The sequence below is a fragment of the Muntiacus reevesi genome, chromosome 4 (genome assembly GCF_963930625.1).
Source record: "Muntiacus reevesi chromosome 4, mMunRee1.1, whole genome shotgun sequence".
NCBI classification, from domain to species: domain Eukaryota; kingdom Metazoa; phylum Chordata; class Mammalia; order Artiodactyla; family Cervidae; genus Muntiacus; species Muntiacus reevesi.
In genome coordinates this window covers 147,208,883-147,229,212 of record NC_089252.1, presented here as the reverse complement: position 1 = coordinate 147,229,212, position 20,330 = coordinate 147,208,883, and the positions used below count along the sequence as shown (strand labels likewise).

Below are 20,330 nucleotides of genomic sequence, written 5' to 3'. Positions count from 1 at the left end.
CAGGGAACAATGTAAAGAGGCATTAGGGACTAGGTAGAGATGCAACAAAGGCTTTAATTAGGGAGTCTACAGAAGGCCTTAGTTGGGGCAGGGAGTATGAGGGCGACTGTGAAATCCTGCTAAGCTTGAGAAGACAAAAAATGCTATTTAGAACCACTTCTAAGTTGAGGAGGTGTAGAAATTATTAAACGGTCAAGATATTGGTAAATTCTTTCTGCTTTTTATCAAAGTAGACGGCTGATTTTAATCCGAGGAACATTTTGTTAGCTACTGAACAGGTTAAAGTAGACCTGAGGCTGTTCGTAAATACAGGGTAAGGAAAGATGAATTGAAGGACATTTTTAATTTGGAGTTTTGGGGGCTAATTCTAGAGGAAGTGAGTGTTGGGGGGGAGGGGGATAAATGAATGCTAAAATCCTGTACTTTCTATAGTCATCTTCATCTATTTTCTTTCCAGTTTATCAGGCTAAAACTGGGAGTCATCCTTGATTTCTCTTCAAACCTTACAGCAGATCCTACCAGCTCCAATTTCAAGATATGTACTTATTGTTACCTTCAGCACTTCCAACCTGGTCCAAGCCACTTTCATCGGGTACCTTAATTACTGAGTATTCTTACCTTTGACTTCCTGTAGTCCACTTTCAACACAGCAGCCAAATGAATATTTTGGGAGTGGAGTGGGGTGGGGGTACACACCTCACAGCTTCCAGCATCTCACGGTCTTAGTTCCCTGATCTGAGATTGAACCTGGACCCTTGGCAGTGAAAGTCCTAACCATTGCACCACCAGGGAATTCCCCACAACATGAGTATTTTAAAACTCAAGCTAGATCATGTCACTTCTCAACACTTGTCAATGGTGCTCCATTTCAGTCTTTATAATGGCTTACAAGGGCCTACTTTATCTAGCCTTCTGCTGCTTCTACCACCACATTATCCTACTACTTACCGTCTTCCTCAGTCAATTCTGTAACTAGCCCCACTGGCCTCTTTGCTGTTTCTCAAACATGCCAGTATCTTCTCACCTCACAAACTTTGCAACCTGGAATCCTCTTACCCACAAGTATTCCCATGGCTTGCTCTCTCACCTCTCTCAGGTCTTTCAGTCAGTCAGTCAGTTCAGTCGCTCAGTCGTATCCGACTCTTTGCGACCTCATGAATCGCAGCACGCCAGGCCTCCCTGTCCATCACCAACTCCCGGAGTTTACTCAAACTCATGCTCATCAAGTCAGTGATGCCATCCAGCCATCTCATCCTTCAGGTCTTTGATGAACTGTAGTTTCTCATAAGGCCTTCCTCCCTAGCCATCTTATTTCCAATTTCAACAATCTTACCCACACACACGAAATCCCTCTCCTTCCCTGCTTTACATTCTCCAAAGTACTTATCATCTAGCATGTTTTATCTCTTCTACAACTAGAATGTAAGTTGTATGAGGGCAAGATGCTTGCTTTGTTTACTGCCACCAGTAAATGGTAATATAGTACTTAGTAAATACTGTATTCTAACTAAGGAATAAATGAAAGGCAAGGGAGTACCTGAAACTACTTTCCAGAAAAGACGTATCGTAGTTTTAACTTGTTTTCATCACTGGGGTTCTTTGGTTTTGAGTGTTATGTGAATCAAGAAAAGGGGTTAAGATTCCACAGTGCAAAAAAGGTAGCACAAGACAAGTGACAATCCACAAACGAAATCAATTCAACAGAAGTAGGCCCCGGAGCTAGAGATCACGATAAATAGAAGCCTCTAGGGGAATCCACAGGAGTCATAGAGAGGGCTTCAAACTTTCTACAGAATGTTGAACGATAGAGATCAAGCCAATCTTACTGGTTTTCAAAACTGTCAGAGACCAGGATGATTTAGGCACTGATGGTAAGATGAAACGTAATGCTATACCAGTTAGTTTAACAAACCTCTGTAACTAGGGATCCAGCTGTTTGGAAGTTTATATTGATTTATACCTCATCTATTCCCAAGGATGATACAGTTGATATCTCTTTTAACAAAAGCAAATCACTAAATGTATGACTTTATAATAAATTTATATCATCCATTCTCACACTGTTCATTTACTACACTTTTCTATTCTTCCATTTATGTCAGACCAATATTCCTAAAATATCAGCAACTTTATCACTAAAGTTTCAGGAGGGGCACAGCCAACAAAAATGTTCTTGTAGTATTTCAGAAGACTTCCCTGGTGGCTCAGACGGTAAAGCATCTACCTACAATGCGGGAGACCCGGGTTCAATCCCTGGATGGGGAAGATCCTCTGGAGAAGGAAATGGCAACCCACTCCAGTACTCTTGCCTGGAGAATCCCACGGATCCCAACATTTCAGATTTTTTCAAAGAACCAAATATACAAGTATGAATCACTGATAATGCTCACTAGATTAGACATATCTGTTTTTCTGTGTACCAGTCATCCTTCCAGGTATCCATGTGACAATACAGAATGAGGAGTTTCTCCCCTCAGCCACATCATACTTACACTGTGATGGTCAGATCTTAGGTATTCCCACTGAACTCAATTCCCACAGGATCCTGTGCAGTAAGAAAGCACATACTATACTACCAAAACTAAGACAACTATTATCATATCAATGAAATGACAGTTAAAGACTAACTTGAAGACTCAGCACACATAAATGATCAGATGAGTGTTTAACATTTATTGATGGGATGGATAAATACAGACTGAGAAACATACTTGACAGCAAAATATCAAATTGATAGCCAGACTATAAAATGTATACAATGTATTTTAATTTTTAAAAACATTTTTTTAAATTTTTTACAAAGAGCCCTTACTGTAATGGTCACTTACATCTTATCATTCACATAACAGCAGTAGAGATCCCAGGAGTAGCATCCAGAACTGAGGTGCCCCAAGGAAGACAGAGGCAAGAGCAGAATAATATGCTGAGAAAGGACTCTTAAGAGCAATACAAAAAAAAAAAAAAAAAAGACAAAAATATCACCACAAAATTGTACCTGAGTGACATAGATTGGTAAAGTGTTTCACGTTTTTTTTTTTTTTCCTTCTTTGCTCTTTGGTCTGATAAGAAAACAGTTTTAGGTGTGTGGAGTCAGGTGAGGAGGTGGTCAGTTTCTAATCCAGAAACCTAGGTTAACACTACATCAAGTCAGCTGCATTCTTTTCTGTGTGTGCTTAACCCAGCCAGCACTTCCATCTTGTAACCAAATCCAATGTGATCAACCACTAATCAGTTAAGGCCTCAGCTTTCAACTGAAGAGTTCCTGATAACCTGATGGAGACATACTTGCTCTGGCTTCAATCAGCATGCTGTCAAGCATCCCTCTCCACGCTTACTATGGCAACAGAAAACCCAAGGCTTTCTCTTTTCATTTGCCATGAATACACACTTAAAAACAGGAAGAGCAGACACCACTTTTCAGTAAACATTCCTTTAGAGACATTAAAATGGAAGGGTCTCCCACGTAAAAATAATTCTCACTCAAGACCACTCTATCAGGCAGGATTATAGTACCAGGCTTTTTATCCCACATAGGGATAAAGAGATAAAACTTGACAGTGTGATACATGAACATTTTTTAAACCACCAGGAACAGACACTCAGTTAAAAGCTGGGTGTTGACAAGCAGCAACACAAGAAATCTGGGGGGGCATCAGTCACTGAAAGTTTAGTGGGACTGCAGAGGGCTTATTTCTCACCATGTGAAGGGTTGCACAGGCTGCTTAAATTCTCCCAACCCCAAGAGAATAACATTTGTATTCCAACTTCAAGATGGAATTCCCTTTTCCCTGGCATTAAGATCAAAACAGATTATCAACAAAGGAATAATCCTCTTAAAAGTTAATCAGTTCCCAAGTTCCCACAGTTCCCTGTTTCTGTGGGAAATACAGGTATGTTTAGAGTCCAACCATACTGGGATAAGACCCCTCTAATTGGCCTTTGTCCAGGAACAAAGAGGGGAATGGATTTTCAATATGGGGAATTAGGTAGCAGAGGTGAAAGTAAATCCAGCACTGATGTTACCATGATTTTATTTCTATATTCTAACCCATTGCTGTTCCAACTGGAGATTTAATTTTTCTATCAATACTGGTGAAGCCAATAATACAGAACTATGTAAAAGGATACATTAAATGAAAACACTAAAATCATTAAAAAAAAAAAAGGGGGGGGTAGGGTGCTGAAGGTCTCAGATATGGAAACACACTGATTCAAGTAAAAAGACTAGACTAATTCCTATGTATTTTCTAAACCCAAAAAGCATAACTGATACTTCAGAAGACCAACGTAGCTTTAGATTAATGCTTCACTAAACGTAAGCGAACAGCAACACAGGTATCTGATTAAAAGTCCTAAGGACAATTCACAGATAATCGTTTTTGCCAACATGAGATTCAAGCAAAGTTTCAGGAATGAGATTTATAGAACCTGAGGCTCCAGGCCTGCTTATCACCACTTATCCTTGATAGTCTAGGTTAAAAGAGGGAGGGGGGGGGCCATGTTTACTAGACTAACTTTAGATGTACAAATCCTGTTTCTCACCCTTTGAAGTGGTGAGGGTAAAAGACGACACAGTGTTTAGAAACCACACAACCTCGTGAAGCCTAAGTTTACGGAATTTGGACAACATGCATGCTAGTTGTCAGGGACATGTGCTAACCCAAAGACAATGCAGCAAACACTTTATGCAGAGCCCATGAGTCTCATAACATATGCACAGATATAAAAGCAGACACTGCAGGTTATCTTAAAACAGTATCAGGAGGCACTAATATAGAAAAGTCTCTAAACTGACCTATATCAGCAATGATCTACTAGTGCAAAGGCCAGACTATGCAGCAGAAAGCAGCTTTTAGGCTCTAGTAAGCACTTTTTTCAAGGTCACTCCTGACAAAGTTCTAAGGAACTAACCAGACTGCCATGGAGAACTGCTGAGGCCAAGTGGATATGTATCTCTGTGGTGAGGAAGTGAATGTGATTAGAAAATATGTGACATTTCATGAGATAAACTTAAAGCTGTAAGAGACATTTTCATAATCAAATCAGTGATCATCACTTCCACAAAGATACAAAAGCAAACTAAATAACCTTTAAAGGTCAGGGAAGAAAGTTGACTCCACCAAACAAAATCTAAACACACAGCCTAAATTTAGTAAATACATCACGCATCTACCAATTACCAAACATAACACAGAAAATATCAAGGAGAGAGAGGAAAATGTCATCTGTAAAAGTAAAGTGACATTCCAAGTCAAAAGTATTACTGGTGTATCGATCAGCAGAGAGCTCACTTTACACAGCAATGGCAGGCACTCTGGACAGTTAAAATATGTAGAGACATAGGACACTAACTCACCTTCGATTAAGGTTTATTGTACAAATTCCTTCCTATATTAAGCCAGTGCATCATCAATTCCAACTGCCTCAGTTTTCTCCCCAACCTGTTCCTGGCAAGCAGCAGCACACATAAAACTCCTATCTCCCTATGACTTCCAATAAAAAAATTCAATTTATCCATAAAGAATATTTGGTGTGAAAAAAAGCTGCATTAAAATCAAGAAGACAAATTCAAATTGCATCACCTTTTCCATAGCAAAAAACACCATGAAGACTGAAGAATATCACATTAAATGATCTGTGACTTGGTGGCATTTTCAGCTGGACAACTTGGCTTAGAATTCTTTCTAGCCCCCTCAAAGATTTCTTTCCTCAACAAAACATTCACTCCTAAAATATGGGACAATTAAGTACCCATAAGAACAGGACTCCTGATCCATGTTTCTAAAGGACTTTTAGAAATCTCCAGAAGAACTTCTGCCTAGAATTAAAGCCACCAAAGATGGACAATCTAAACATTAACAGTTATCTGTAGGCTGGGCTAGCTCACCCTCATGGCATCAGCACTGTTAAATTCCTAAGTTTCGATCTCTGAAGTCATATAGACTGCAAAATTTGAGGATGCAGCTGCTTCCCTTCAGACATACAGAAAGTCTTACATTCATAATATAATTTAAAATATAATGTCCTAAAAATTCCCAATCACAATTTTCATTGTTTTCAGTATCCTCTAGCTCCATGGCTTCTCCCAGAACTATTCTCACATATGGTCTGGGCTTCACAGAAAGGACAGCACACCCCACTTCCATTCAGAGACCCTGAGACTGCTCTCACTTGAACACTTTCCTAAAGCCCAACATGGGGGGGAGAGGGGGGGGCATACAATTCTGTAGGGCCAAAGCCAGCCTAGCTCTCCAGCCTTCTTCCTCGATCCCATCTTTGTTCTCTATCAAAAGGAAAAAGAGGGTAAAAAAGGAAGTTTGTGTAAGAGTCCAAAGTCAGACTACTGACTGCACCTGCCCAAACTAGAATTTAGAAGGCTACCTCCAATTACAACATAAAGAACAGGGGAAATCATCACGCCAAATATATGCCTCTTCCTCCCTTTAAGCTCAGAAAGGCCACACCGTGTTCTCTCTAGTAGACTGTCGAGAAGTAGAAATGGTGAAGGACAGGGAGGGAAAGGTAAAACATGATTTTTAAACACACACACACTTAATATCACACGCACCCACACTTATTTACACACTTACAGGTCAAAACACTTCAAGTGGCCACAGCCTGTCTCAGAACTCATGGCCAAAATCCTATCTTCCCATCCCGCCTACACACACCCCCAACCCTCCAATCCCACCCGGAAGGACTCATTACTGTGTATCTCATACACACAGCAAAATTCCTACCCCTTCCCCAATTATATATAAAAAAAAAAACTAAACAGATAACTTACTTTCTTTAAATTATTTTTTAAAAGTCTCTTAAAAGATTCTGACGTTTAAATACTTCCTCTCTTCTGATATATTAAACACCAAAGGGATCCACAACTGTTTGATAAAACACACCCTCCATTTCAGTCCTAGCAAGAAGAGGGAAGACGTCAACTCTCATCAACCTAATCAGGAGGTGGAGAGGCCAAGAAGAGAGAAAGTATTCTGAATCATTCACAGCTTTAACACATTCTCACCTCTCCAATACCAGTAAAAACTATAATAAAATAGTTAAATTTCTGAGGCAGGAGATATTAACCACCAAGGTCCTCAACCATCCTCCCACCTATGTCTCAATATTAATTTATTCCCTAGTCCAAGAAGGGTGACATATTTTATATGAGAAGTAATTTTCTTAGTCCAGAATCAGTAGTTTAAAAACAAATGCGTTTTTAAAGAAGCTGTTTTCTCCTCTTCTTTTTCTTTTTTACTTGGGAAGGGGTGGAAGTGGTGGAGGAGGTTCTGATGGTAGAGGTGGTGGCCGGGGTTTGTCTGTGTTGCCAGATCTGGAGGACATTCCACCAGCCCGTGGATTCATATATTCTCCGTAAGAATGAACGTATTCAAATGCTGGGGGCTGAGTGGGCTGAACACCCTGGGCATTGAGAAGGGAGTTAAGCATATTCACAGTATCTTGATAGTCTGTGGTCTGGGGTGTATTGTGACTATTGGCCCCAGTGGAGCTTTTATCCAATTTCATGTGAGGAACTCGAGTTTTACAGCTGGGCTGTGAAAAATGAAGGCCACTTGTGTCTGAGCTATGCCCAGGCAACTGGGCCATTGTAGGAAGAGGTGGGAAGGAAAAATTTATGGAAGAGGATTTAGCACTCTTGGCAGTCTTGGCTGAATGATCATACGCCGCCCCTCCAGTCTCTTCAGGGAGGGGCCTTTTACGAGAAGAACTGGAAGAGGAGAAAGAGCTAGACAAGCCATAGGGTTTGTGTGCTAAGGTGCTTGTCTGGCTACTATGTTTTGGATCACCCAGACGTTTGTTCCCAGTACCAGCTGGAAGCTGTGAGTGAGAGTGTTTGTGTGAGTGGTGATTATGATGATGATGATGATTAGATGGGTGAGTTTTGTGCTTGTCTTTGTGCTCTCGGTTCTTTGTGACACTGTCATCTACAGAATTGTGCTTGTCAGCTGCAGTGTGAACTTTAATGCGCATTTTTATCTCCTCTGGTTTTGCAGAGGCAGCTTTATCTCCACCTGTCATTGGAATTCTCATTTTGAGAGCGGTTTTGTCAGTTTTTTCCAGAAAAGACCGCTCAGGGTTTTCTGAGCCCTCTATGGGCATTTTCAGAATGACCGAAGAATGGCTATCATGGTGAGACAGGAGATTCTGGGCAGCATACGCATACTGTGACTTCACATTGGCCTCCATGTTCTCCAGTTGCCTCTTCTGGGCAGCCAACTCTTCTGCATGCTTTGCACGGTATTCTTTCAGTGATACTTTAGCTGACGGCACACTCTTACTATTCTGTTTCTGGGAAACAAACGCATTTGAACCATCCTGTTGTAAGGAATGATCAACTCCTACAAGTGCTAAATTCTCACTCTTCCGATAACCCTGAGCAGGTTCTACCTTGAAAGGAGGGTGGGAGGACAGCCAACGCTCACTTGACAACATCTCCACATTGCTTAGGTTGCTCTTTGAGTCTTCAGTGGCTGGAAGGGAAGGCACTGTACTTGTGGTAGAAGAAGCTGACATGCTCATTAAACCTGCAATAGTTGTATCTGAAGAGCTCTGAGAAATCATATTAAGGATTGTCTGCTCCGAAGAGTTTTCATCTGCTCCTCGGTCATCTGCTTTTGTTTTCCTGTCAGCCTGCCATGCCTAGAATGAAGCAAATAACATTTTTTCACTTCAAGTAATTCATCATATGGGGAAAAAACACTGAAATGAGTAGCCTGTATCTGCTGTGGCATTGGGAGTTGGGATAGCCCATAACCAGAAGGCTACTCTAACATGAGATTGACAATTATTACCATCAGGAGATTTAAGATTTTTTAAAACTTCAATCAAGAATCACAAGATCGCAAAGAGGCACAATACCTAAGGTATGAAAGCAAGCCAAGTGTCCAACAACAAAAAAAAGAACGGATTTAAAAAATGTGACCTATACATACAATGAAATATCATTTAGCCTTAAAAGAGGAGGGAGACTCTGTGAAGACAGCAGAATAGGAAGCCCCAAGAATCTGTCTCCCACCTAAACAACAACTGCACAGGCAGAATCTTTCTGATATAACTATTTTGGAACACTAGTCTGCTGAAGGCTTGTAATTTCCAGGGTAAGTAAGCCATGGACAAATAATTGGGTTTAATTTCCCTCAATTTCAGCTCTCAGCTCCAGGCAGCTGTGCATCTGTTCCTACAGTAGCTTTCTCACAGCCCGGGGAAGCCTGACTGGCAAATACTGGAGATCTGTGCTCTGATCGCTGACTGTTGCTTTCAATCACAGAGGTACAAAGAAGCAGGTGATCACTGTTGTTGCACCTCCCTCCATTGTTGTGATCCCCTCCCTCCTCTGACTAAAGTGAATTCCCCAAATACAAAGGGTCAATACCCTTCCCTCCCCCACTTCATTTTTTCCTTTTCCCTCTTTAGGAGCCAGATACTATGGTAGAACATTAAAAAACTACATACACAGAAATGTCTAGGAGAAGGCTCAGAAAAGAGAAGTCCATAATTTTACACATCAGGCTAATCTTCAGCACAGAGATATCCCTCCAAATCAAGCCACCAGCCCAAATATACAAAAAGAAAAAATAACAAACCCCAGGAAAGCAAGGGAATCTGATTTCCAGAGTTACCATGTTATTAGATTCAAACATTCAATCTTCAACAACAACAAAAAGTCATATATAAAGAAACAAAAAGTATAGTCCATTTGAAAGGGAAAAAAAATCAACAGAAAATGTCCTGAAAAAGACGCAATGGCAAATCTACTAGGCAAAGACGTTAAAATAACAGCCTTAAAGACACTTAAGGAAACGAAGTTGAAAGTTAAGAAAACAACATGTTAACAAAATGAGATAAGAGATTTAAAAAGAAAATAAAAATTTTTAAAGAAACCAGAAAGAAATACTGGAGCTGAAAAGTACAATAACTGAAATGAAAATGCACTGGAGGGTTTCAAAGGCAGATCTGAACAGGCAGAAAAATCAGCAAACTTGAAGACAGCACAATGGAAATTGTATCAAGTCTGAGGAACCGAAAGAAAAAAAAAAAATTAGAGTACTATAACTTTAGGATGTTCAAGATAATCCCATGATACATACAAAGAAAACAACCTGGAATACAAAAAACAAGCAAGAAAGTTTAAAATTTTTCACTGTGAAAAATCAACCAAGTACAAAAAACAGTAATGCAGGAAATGGTCAAAAAGCTGTAAGGCATACAGGCATACTTGTGGAGATGCTGTGGGTTCAGTTTCAGACCATCTCAATGAAGCTAATATCACAATAAAGTCAGGGAATTCCCTGGTAGTTCAGTTGGTAAAGAATCTGCCTGCAGTGCAGGAGACCCGGGTTCAGTCCCCAGCTTGGGAAGATACCCTGGAGAAGGAAATGGCAACCCACTCCAGTATTCTTGCCTGGAAATCCCATGGACAGAGGAGCCTGGTGGGCTACAGTCCACAGGGTCGCAAGAGTCAGACAGACTGCACATCTAAACCACCACCACCATAATAAAGCAAGCACCAAAAAATTTCTCATTACCCAGTGCATATAAAAATTATCCTTATATTAAGTCTATTAAATATGCAACAGCATTATTAAAAAAAAAGGCATATACCTTAATTCAAAATACCTTACTGCTAAAAAATGCTAACCATCATTTGAGTTGTGGTAGTAATATTAAGGATTATTGATGGCGTATCACCATGATAGGAATTTCCAAAATGTAACAGACACAAAGTAAGCAAATACTGTTGGGAAAATGGCTCAAACAAACCTTTTCATTGCAAGGCTGCCACAAACCTTCATTGTAATAGTTGAAGATTTCAATACCCCCTCACAATGATAGATCAGACAGAAGATGAGGAAATAGGACTTAAATAATAAATAAACTAACTAGATCCAACAAATATATACAGAACACTCTCCCCCAAATCAGCAGCATACATTCTTTAAGTGCATATGAGACATTTTCCAGGACAGACCATATGTTAGGCTGCAAACTTAGTCAAAAGATTTTAAAAAACACATATCACACTAAAAATCAAAACGAGATAAAAGTTAGTGAAAACTGGGGGGAAAAAATCACAAATTGTGGAAATTAAACCAATGGATCAAAGAAATCAAAACGGAAATGAGAAAATACTGAAGAGAAAAAGGAAAACAAAAGTACAACATTTCAAAACAAGGGATGTAGCAAAAGTGGTGCTAAGGGAGAAATTTACAGCTATAAACACACTAAAATCAGGAAACTAAAATCCCACAAGCTATGAAACACAAAAACAAATCAACAAACATCTCAAAATAACAAACTTACAATTTAAGGAACTAGAAAAAGAGGAACTAAACACAAAGGTAGCAGAGAGAAAGATACAATAAAGATTAGAGCAGAGAATAAAATGAAGAAAAGAAAAATAAGAGAAAAATCAAAAAACAAAATTTGGGGACTTCCCTGATGGTCACGTAGCTAAGAATCGGCCTGTCAATGCAGAGGACACAGGTTCAATCCCTAGTTCAGAAAGATCCCACATGACATGGAACAATTAAGCCCATGCACAACAACTACTGAGCGCAGGTTCTAGAGCCCGTGATCTTAACTACTCAGCCTGTGTGTTCCCATTCCTGAAGCCTGCGCACACAGAGCCCGTGCTCCACAGCGAGAGAAGCCACCACAAGAAGTAACACCAATCCTTTTCAAACTCTCCAGAAAATAAGAGGAGGAATACTTCTCAACTCATTCTATGAGCATCACCCTGATACCAAAATCAGACAAAAACACTGTAAGAAAGGAAAACTACAGGCCAATATCCCTTAAAAACAGATAAAAAATCGTCAACAAAATACTAGCAAAATGAATTTGACAGCCTATTTTAAAAACTACATATCATGACCAAGTGGGATTTATTCCTGGAATATAAAGACAGTTCAACATACAGAAATCAATTGATATAATATGTCACAAAAAGTAAGACATGACTGAGCATGTACACAAGCACATTACATAACCAGAATGAAGGGGAAAAAAAAAAAAAACACCACCACATGATCATCTCAATTCATGAAGAAAAAGCATCTGACAAAATTCAACACACTTTCAAGATAAAAATACTCAACAAACGAGGGATATAAGAAAACTAGCTAAACATAATAAAAGCTATATTTATAAAAAACCCACAGTGAATATCACATTCAATGGTGAAAGACTGAAAGCTTTCCTTAATATCAAGAATAAGGTAAGGATGCTCACTTTCAACACCTGCATTCAACACACTTCTGGAAGTCCAAGTCACAGCTATCAGGCAAGAAAAAGAAATAGAAGGCATCAAATTGGAAAAGAAGAAGTAATATCATCAGTCTGTAGATGACATGAGCTTATATGTAGAAAACTCCAAAGATTCCATCAAAAATTTTTTTCTAATTCTATTAGAATTAATCAATGAATTAGGCAAAGCAGCAGGATAAATAAAATTCAGTTACAGTTCCCTGAATGAACAGTAAACAATCTGAAAAGGAAACTATATGGAAACAATTCCATTTACAACAGCATCAAAAAGAACAAAGTACTTAGAAATTACCAAGTAAAAGACTTGCATGGGCTTCCCTAGTAGCTCAAGATGGTAAAGCATCTGACTGCAATGCAGGAGACTGGGGTTCAATCCCTAGGTTGGGAAGATCCCCTGGAGAAGGAAATGGCAACCCACTCCAGTATCCTTCCTGGAAAATCCCACGGACAGAAGAACCTGGTGGGCTGTACAGTCCATGGGGTCACAAAGAGTCCGACACGACTCAGCGACTAACACACAAAAGACTTGAACAATGAAAACTGCAAGACACTGGTGAAAGATATTACAGAAAACATAACTGGAAACTCATCCTGTGTTCTGGATCCAAACATTAATTCAAACATTAGTATTGCTAAAATGTGCATACTCAAAGCAATGTATAGATTCCTGCAATCCATGTCAAAATTCCAATGACATTTTTTGCAGAAATAAAAAATCCATCCTACAATTTATATGGAATCTCAAAGGACCCTGAATAGACAAAACAATCTCGAAAATGAAAAACCAACAGAACAGACTTTTGGACTCTGTGGGAGAAGGCATGGGTGGGATATTCTGAGAGAATAGCATTGAAACAAGTATACTATCAAGTTTGAAACAGATCACCAGCCTAGGTTGGATGCATGAGACAAGTGCTCAGGGCTGGTGCACTGGGAAGACCCAGAGGGATGGGGTGGGGAGGGAGGTGGGAGGGGGGTTCAGGATGGGGAACACATGTAAATCCATGGCTGATTCATGTCAATGTATGGCAAAAACCACTACAATACTGTAAAGTAATTAGCCTCCAACTAATAAAAATAAATGGGAAAAAAAAAAGAAAAACCAAGCAGGAAGACTCACATTTCCTGATTCCAAAACTTACTACAAAGCCACAGTAATCAAAACAATGGGGTAATGACATATAGATGAATGGAACATTAGTCCAGAATAAACCTTGTCATACATGGTCAAATGATTTTTGACAAGGGTGCCAAGACCATTCAATGGAGAAAAGACAGTTTTTTCAACAAATGATGCTAGGAAAACTACATATCCACATGCAAAAGAATGAGACTGGACCCTTACCTAATACCATATACAAAAATTAACTCAACACAGATAAAGGATCCAAATCTGAGATACAAAACAATAAAACTCATATACCCTGAGAAAACCATAATTCTAAAAGACATATGTACTCCAGTGTTCAATGCAGCACTATTTATTTACAATATCCAGGACATGGAAGCAACCTAGGTGTCCATCGACAGATGAATGGATAAAGAAATTGTGATACCTATATACAATGGAATGTTACTTAGCCACAAAAAGGAATGAATTAGAGGCAGTTGAACTGTAGTGAATGAACGCAGAGCCTGTTATACAGAATAAAGTAAGTTAGAAAGAGAAAAACAAATATCATATATGAATGCATATCTATGGAATCTAGAAAAATAGTATTGATGATCCTATTTCCAGGGCAGGAATAGATACAGAGTACAGACTTGTGAACACAGAAAACTTCCCCTTGTGGGAGAAGGAGAAGGTAGGGTGAATTGAGAGTAGCACTGAAATATATACATTACCATGTGGAAATAGTGAAAGATTTTATTTTCTTAGGTTCCAATATCACTGCAGATGGTGACTGCAGTCATGAAATTAAAAGATGCTTGCTCCTTGGAAGAAAAGCTACGACAAACCTAGATAGTATATTAAAAAGAAGAGACATCACTATGCCAACAAAGGTCTGTATAGTCAAAGTTATGGTTTTCCCAGTAGTCACGTACAGATCTGAGAGTTGGACCATAAAGAAGGCTGAGTACCAAAGAATTGATGCTTTTGAATCGTGGTGCTACAGAAGATTCTTCAGAGTACCTTGGATGGCAAGGAGATCAAAGCTGTCAATCCTAAAGAAAATCAACCCTGAATATACATGGGAAGGACTGATGCTGATGCTAAAGCTCCAATACTTTGGCCACCTGATGCAAAGAGCCAACTCAAAGGAAAAAACCAACGCTGGGAAAGATTAAAGGCACGAGGAGAAGGGGACGACAGAGGATGAGATGGCTGGATAGCATGAATAGACACAAGTTTGAGCAAACTCCAGGAGATAGTAAAGGACAAGAAAGCCTGGCATGCTGTAGTCCATGGGGTTGCAAAGAGTCAGACATGACTTTGCAAGGGAACAACAACAACAATGGTTGGTTCCCTTGTTAAAAGGCAGAAACCAACACAACACTGTAAAGCAATTATCCTCCAATTAAAAAAAAAATACAACTCTTAGAAGAAAACAAAGAACAAACGGTTCACAACATTGCATTTAGCAATGACTTCTTAGATATGACAGCAAAGGCCAGGTGACCACACCCCTCCCCAAAAACGACTCCATGGAAATATTTAAATTTTGTGCATTAAAAGACACTATCTGGAGTAAAAGGCAACACACAAAATAGGAGAAAATATTTGTAAATTATATATCTGATGAGGGATTAGTATCCAGAATGTGCAGAGAACTAAAACTCAACAACAAAAAACCAAACAACCCAATCTGAAAATGGACAAAGGACTAGAATAGACATTTCTCCAAAGAAGATACACAAATGGTCAATAAGAATATGAAAAATACTTAACATCATTAATTATTAGGGAATTGCAATCAAAGACCACTTCACATCCTTTAGACAGCTACTGCCAAAAAAAAAACAAACATTAACAGCAAGTGTTAACAAAGACGTAAAGAAATTGGAACTCTGTGAACTGTTTGGTAGGAATGTAAAATGGTACAGCCAGTATGGAAAACAGTGCAGTGGTTCCTCAACAAAATAAAAATAGAACTAGCATATGATGCAGTGACTCTACTTCTGGGTATGTACCCAGAAGAATAGAAAGCAGGGCCTCAAAAGAGATACTGTACACCAATATTCATTGCAGCATTATATACAAAAGCTAAAATGCAGAAGACACAAACCAAATGTCTATTGATGGAAGAATGGATAAATAAAATGTGGTACAAACACACAAAAGATTATTCAGCCTTTTAAGAGAACAATTAAAATTCTACAATATGATACAACATGGATAAACCTTGAGGACGTGCTAATTGAAATCAGTCAGTCACAAAAAAACAAATAATGTATGATTCCACTCACATGAGGTTTACAGGTACTAACAATAGTCTAAATAATGAAATATAATTGTGGCGGTCAGGGAATAGACAATCATTGTTAATGGTTATAGAGTTTTAGTTTTAGAAAATGAAGTTATGGAGATAGATGGTAATAATGACTGCAGAACAGTATGCTGCTGCTGCTGCTAAGTCGCGCTAGTCATGTCTGACTCTGCAACCCCATAGACGGCAGCCTAGCAGGCTCCCCCGTTGCTGGGATTCTCCAGGCAAGAACACTGGAGTACAGTATAAATGCATATAATACCTATATACTTAAAAGTGGCTAAGACAGTAAATTTTATGTTATTTGTATTTTACCACAATTTAAATTTTTAAAAAAATTTTAAAAAGAGGGAAATTCTGCTATTTGCAACAACACAGATGAACCTGGAGGACCTTTTGCTAAGTAAAATAAGCCAGACACAGAAAGACAAGTATTATATGATCTTACTTATGTGAGGAATCTAAAATAGACAAACTTGTAGAGAGTAGAATAGTGGTTTCCAGAGACTGAGGGAAGGAGGAAACAAGGACATATTAGTCAAAGGGCAAAAAGTTTCAGTTACACAAGATGAATATATGCAAGAGACCCTCTGTACAACATAGTACCCATAGTGAAACATATAATATTCTGGGAATTCTCTGGTAGTCCAGTGATTAGGACTCGGTGCTATCACTGCCAGGGTCCCAGGTTCTAATACTGGTAATGAAGATAGGGGCTTCCCAAGTGCCACAGTGGTAAAGAATCCACCTTCTACTGCAGGAGATCCAAGAGATGTGGGTTCAGTCCCAGGGTCGGGAAGATCCCCTGGAGAAGGAAATGGCAACCCACTCCAGTATTCTTGCCTGGAAAATTCCATGGACAGAGGAGCCTGGTGGGCTACAGCCCATGGGGTCGCAAAGAGTCAGAAACAACTGATCACACACATACACACACAGGAAACTAAGATCCCACTACAAGGCAATAAAAATAATGAAGTTGTATTCATTCATGACCATTCTTGTCTTATGATTAGTTAGTCTAAACTCTAAAAATTTTAGTAAAGTTTTACACAAAAGTAAAAGGTAAGAACTGTGTCCTCGCAAATCTCCTCTGAACCCTAGGTAAACTCATTTTCTATAACTCAACTTAAGAGAAAGAAATTAAGCATCCTGTCTAGAATTCTCAGAAATGCAAGGAATACGTTAGCTGACACTGAAAAAAAAGAGAGAATAATTTCATTAATCATAGATAAGACTTTCAAGAATACCCCAAATAGAACTCTGAACTGTGATCTATATAAAAACAAAATTCTAAAATCCATTTAAAATCAAGTAATGTCAAAGATAAAATTACAATACCAGCTCTAACCTCCTAACTCTGTATCTTTCCTATATAAGAAGCCAAAATTCTATGTCTCAGAAAAGCCAAATTTTCCCCCTTAACACTCTTTACACACAAAAAAATACTCAACCAATGTTGCTGACCAAATGACTAAACCACGAAGAGTTGCAAAACACAAAATAAATCCTGCTGTTACCTACATCAATGGATTTCTGAGCCAGTATCCCAGCTATTAAGTTGAAACCATGACTATTGCATAACTATAAAAAAGGGAAATTCCAAACCTAGGGTACACATCCATATACATATCTGGTATCTCACTGGTGCAGTCAAAAGAAAGTGACAGCAATAATTCTTACCCTCCAATTCCAAATTCGTTTGAGTCTGTTGGGGGTTTTCTCCAGAATCTGTAGAAATTCATGTGTCAGTTCTACAAATGAAATTAGAACATTTAAGAAAAACTCAGAAAGGCAGAAGTAATGAAACAAGAACAACCTCAACTATCTGTATTCATCTGAAATCAAGCCACCTTTGGCCAGATATGTGACAGATCAAGAACAAGTGCTTTTCAAGGTCCCTTACTCTAAAACTTACCATCTAAAAGTTCCAAGGTCACAGTGGCGTCAACATACTCCCACCAGTGCTTCCCATCAGTTGAGACTGGGATCTCCCAGTTGGACCACTTGCAAGCCAGATGAATGCAGACACAGGCCACCACAGGAGGTGTGTACTGCAGGCTAAATGTGGTCAAATGCAGGCTGACATCAGAGGGAAGGAAACAAGAGAGTATCATGAGCTCTCCATTCTGAACCCAAAGTTAAAAAACTCTCCATTATTTAAAAAAAAAAAAAAGTGAAAAAAAAACCAAAAAGATAAAAACACTGGAGAGCAAGAAAGGCAAGAAATAGCCAGAGCTCTGATCCAACACCCAACCTAATCTTTCCATTAACCCATCTGCTCAGGTAACAACTTTTCTAATATTTTTGACTATACATCATTTAATCCACACACTGATGAAGGACCGGAAAAAATAAAAACAAAAATAAAAGGCTGAGTACTCAGTTTTTTTAAATAAGGATTAATCATCCTGAGAATAAGTTCAGAACATAAGAAAAACTTTAAGACTTTTAATATGTACAATCCCTAAGTCAAATACTTAAGGAACTATCCTAAAAACTATCTTATTTCTTGCCAGTCATAGGTCTGGTCTCTTTTAAATAATGAATAGATAATCACTCTCTCAAGTGTGAATATGCTTGATAGTTTATTTTTTAAAAAATCTCTCCCATCAGGCTATAAAAATGAACTTCTTAGCCTCGATGGTCATTAGGAGTATCTTTGGTTTCCAAGAACTATGTAGTAGATTGGAGATGAGAATGAGCAAATCATTTGGTAATACAAGTTATGTGTTAATTTTTTTCTTTAAAAAGGGAACGAAAAAGAAAAAGTGTCACAACTCTTTGCACATATATGTGCCCATTTATCTGGGAGTGAGTGAAGACAAAAAGAACCTTTTAAAATACCACAATTACAGCAGAATCCTCTAAATGAGCTTTTAGTCACCGACTGGCAATGAAATCCAAGTTTAAATAAACTTTCAGAACTATGCTTTTGGATATTTTAATGCAAAGTAACAAATGCAGAATTAAGCTGGCTATCAATCAGAAACAAAAATATTGTATCACCTTAACAAATTTAAAAAGCAGCATGGCAATTTTAAGGCACGCATGACAACTGTGCAGAAAAATCAACATTTACCATGGACTTGTCTATAACACATTCTATTAATATCAGAGATCCTTGACTAGATCTTTGGCTTCTAATTTACTAAGTGCCAGACCTATCATCTTTCCATATACCCAACAAAAAGTGACAATTCCAACCCAAGTAAAGTACTATCCCAAAAAGAGAAGAGAAAAATATTAAAATATAAACCTGTTGGTTGCCATGAAGTAAGAAGTTTGTGCTAAGTCCTTGCTTGCTAAAAAAAAAAGGGGGGGGGGGGGAATTATTAGTTTCATTCATTCTCAATAATTATATAGTAAGCATTTAATATTTGCAAGGCAGAGAATACAGTGGCAAATGAGACAGACATGGTCTCTGACTACCTGATGTTTATATTCCACTGTGAAATGAAACAGTTTAAGTGATTTTTAATTATATTAACAATTATGCTGCTTCTAGATTTAGGGACTTAAGCTTTATTCTGCACACCTAGTATATGGGTTACATATTTAAAATGCAATTCCCGGGCATCCTCCCTAGAGTCTTAACTCAACACTTTTGGAGAAGGATGTAGTAACAATGAGCATTTTAAACAAGTAACTCAGAGATCCTGATACAAGAGTCCACTGAGAAATTCTAAGCTAGGGGATGAACTAATCTGGAGGCAAGATCAGAAGACCTTTATATATTTGGAAAAAATTAGCAAATGACATAAATTATTTAAACATATTACAATAAAAAAATTCCTCCTTCAAAAAAATTTGTCTGGGTGACAAAGTAAATTTTAATCTTCCTTAGATGAAATATTAACGTATTTAACCCATCTCTGTTTAACACTAAGCTTGCTCAATGTAAACCTTTTAATGCTCTCAAACTATAAAGAACTCAAAAAACTCTTGAGTTTTCAGATGAAACACATGATAAAGCCAATTATCAGTGAAAGTCTACAAATAAGAAATTGCGTTTAAATGTACAATGGTATTTAAGATATTCTTTCTTGATATTACTATTTGAATAAAAAGAAAAACTAGGTTTAATGCAATCATGGCTACTAAAGTTAAATTAGAATAAAAAGCAAGTCTGCCAAGGAATTAACAATTAATGAAAGTTCAAATCAATTCTACACAGCCTTCTGGGTGGCCTTTAACAATGCCCAGGACAATCAACCCTAGAATCAAATTAAGATCACTTCCCTGGTAGCTCAGACCACAAAGCATCTGCCTACAATGCGGGAGACCTGGGTTCAATCCCCGAGTCGGGAAGATCTCCTGGAGGAGGAAATGGCAACCCACTCCAGTACTCTTGCCTGGAAAACCCCATGGACGGAGAAGCCTGGTAGGCTACAGTCCACAGGGTCACAAAAGTTGGACACAACTGAGAGACTTCACTTTCATTTTCACTCCCAAGACATTCTTAAAATTGCTATTGGATACTTTGATTTTAGTGACTTTTCAAAATCTGCCTCCAGCTTTGATAAACAAGAAACTAACTCACTTTATCTGGAGATCACCTAAAAACACTATAAGAACTCAACAGAAAAGCTCAAATCACTCATTTTGAAATTAAAAAGC

General features: G+C 38.4%; 1 protein-coding gene across 5 annotated transcripts in view; it reads right to left on the bottom strand.

Annotated features, from left to right (window-relative positions):
• Window positions 1-2,657: 2,657 nt before the first annotated feature.
• CCNT1 (cyclin T1) overlaps window positions 2,658-20,330 on the bottom strand; it is a 39,911-nt gene continuing 22,238 nt past the window's right edge. For all 5 annotated transcript variants that reach the window (XM_065934520.1, XM_065934521.1, XM_065934523.1 and 2 more), the window contains 4 exons: window positions 18,970-19,015; window positions 17,629-17,792; window positions 17,394-17,464; window positions 2,658-8,658 (listed from right to left, as the gene is read on the bottom strand). In XM_065934520.1, coding sequence (XP_065790592.1) covers window positions 7,252-8,658; window positions 17,394-17,464; window positions 17,629-17,792; window positions 18,970-19,015 — 1,688 coding nt within the window. In that variant the 3' untranslated portion in view covers window positions 2,658-7,251. The remainder of the gene's footprint in view (window positions 8,659-17,393; window positions 17,465-17,628; window positions 17,793-18,969; window positions 19,016-20,330) is intronic.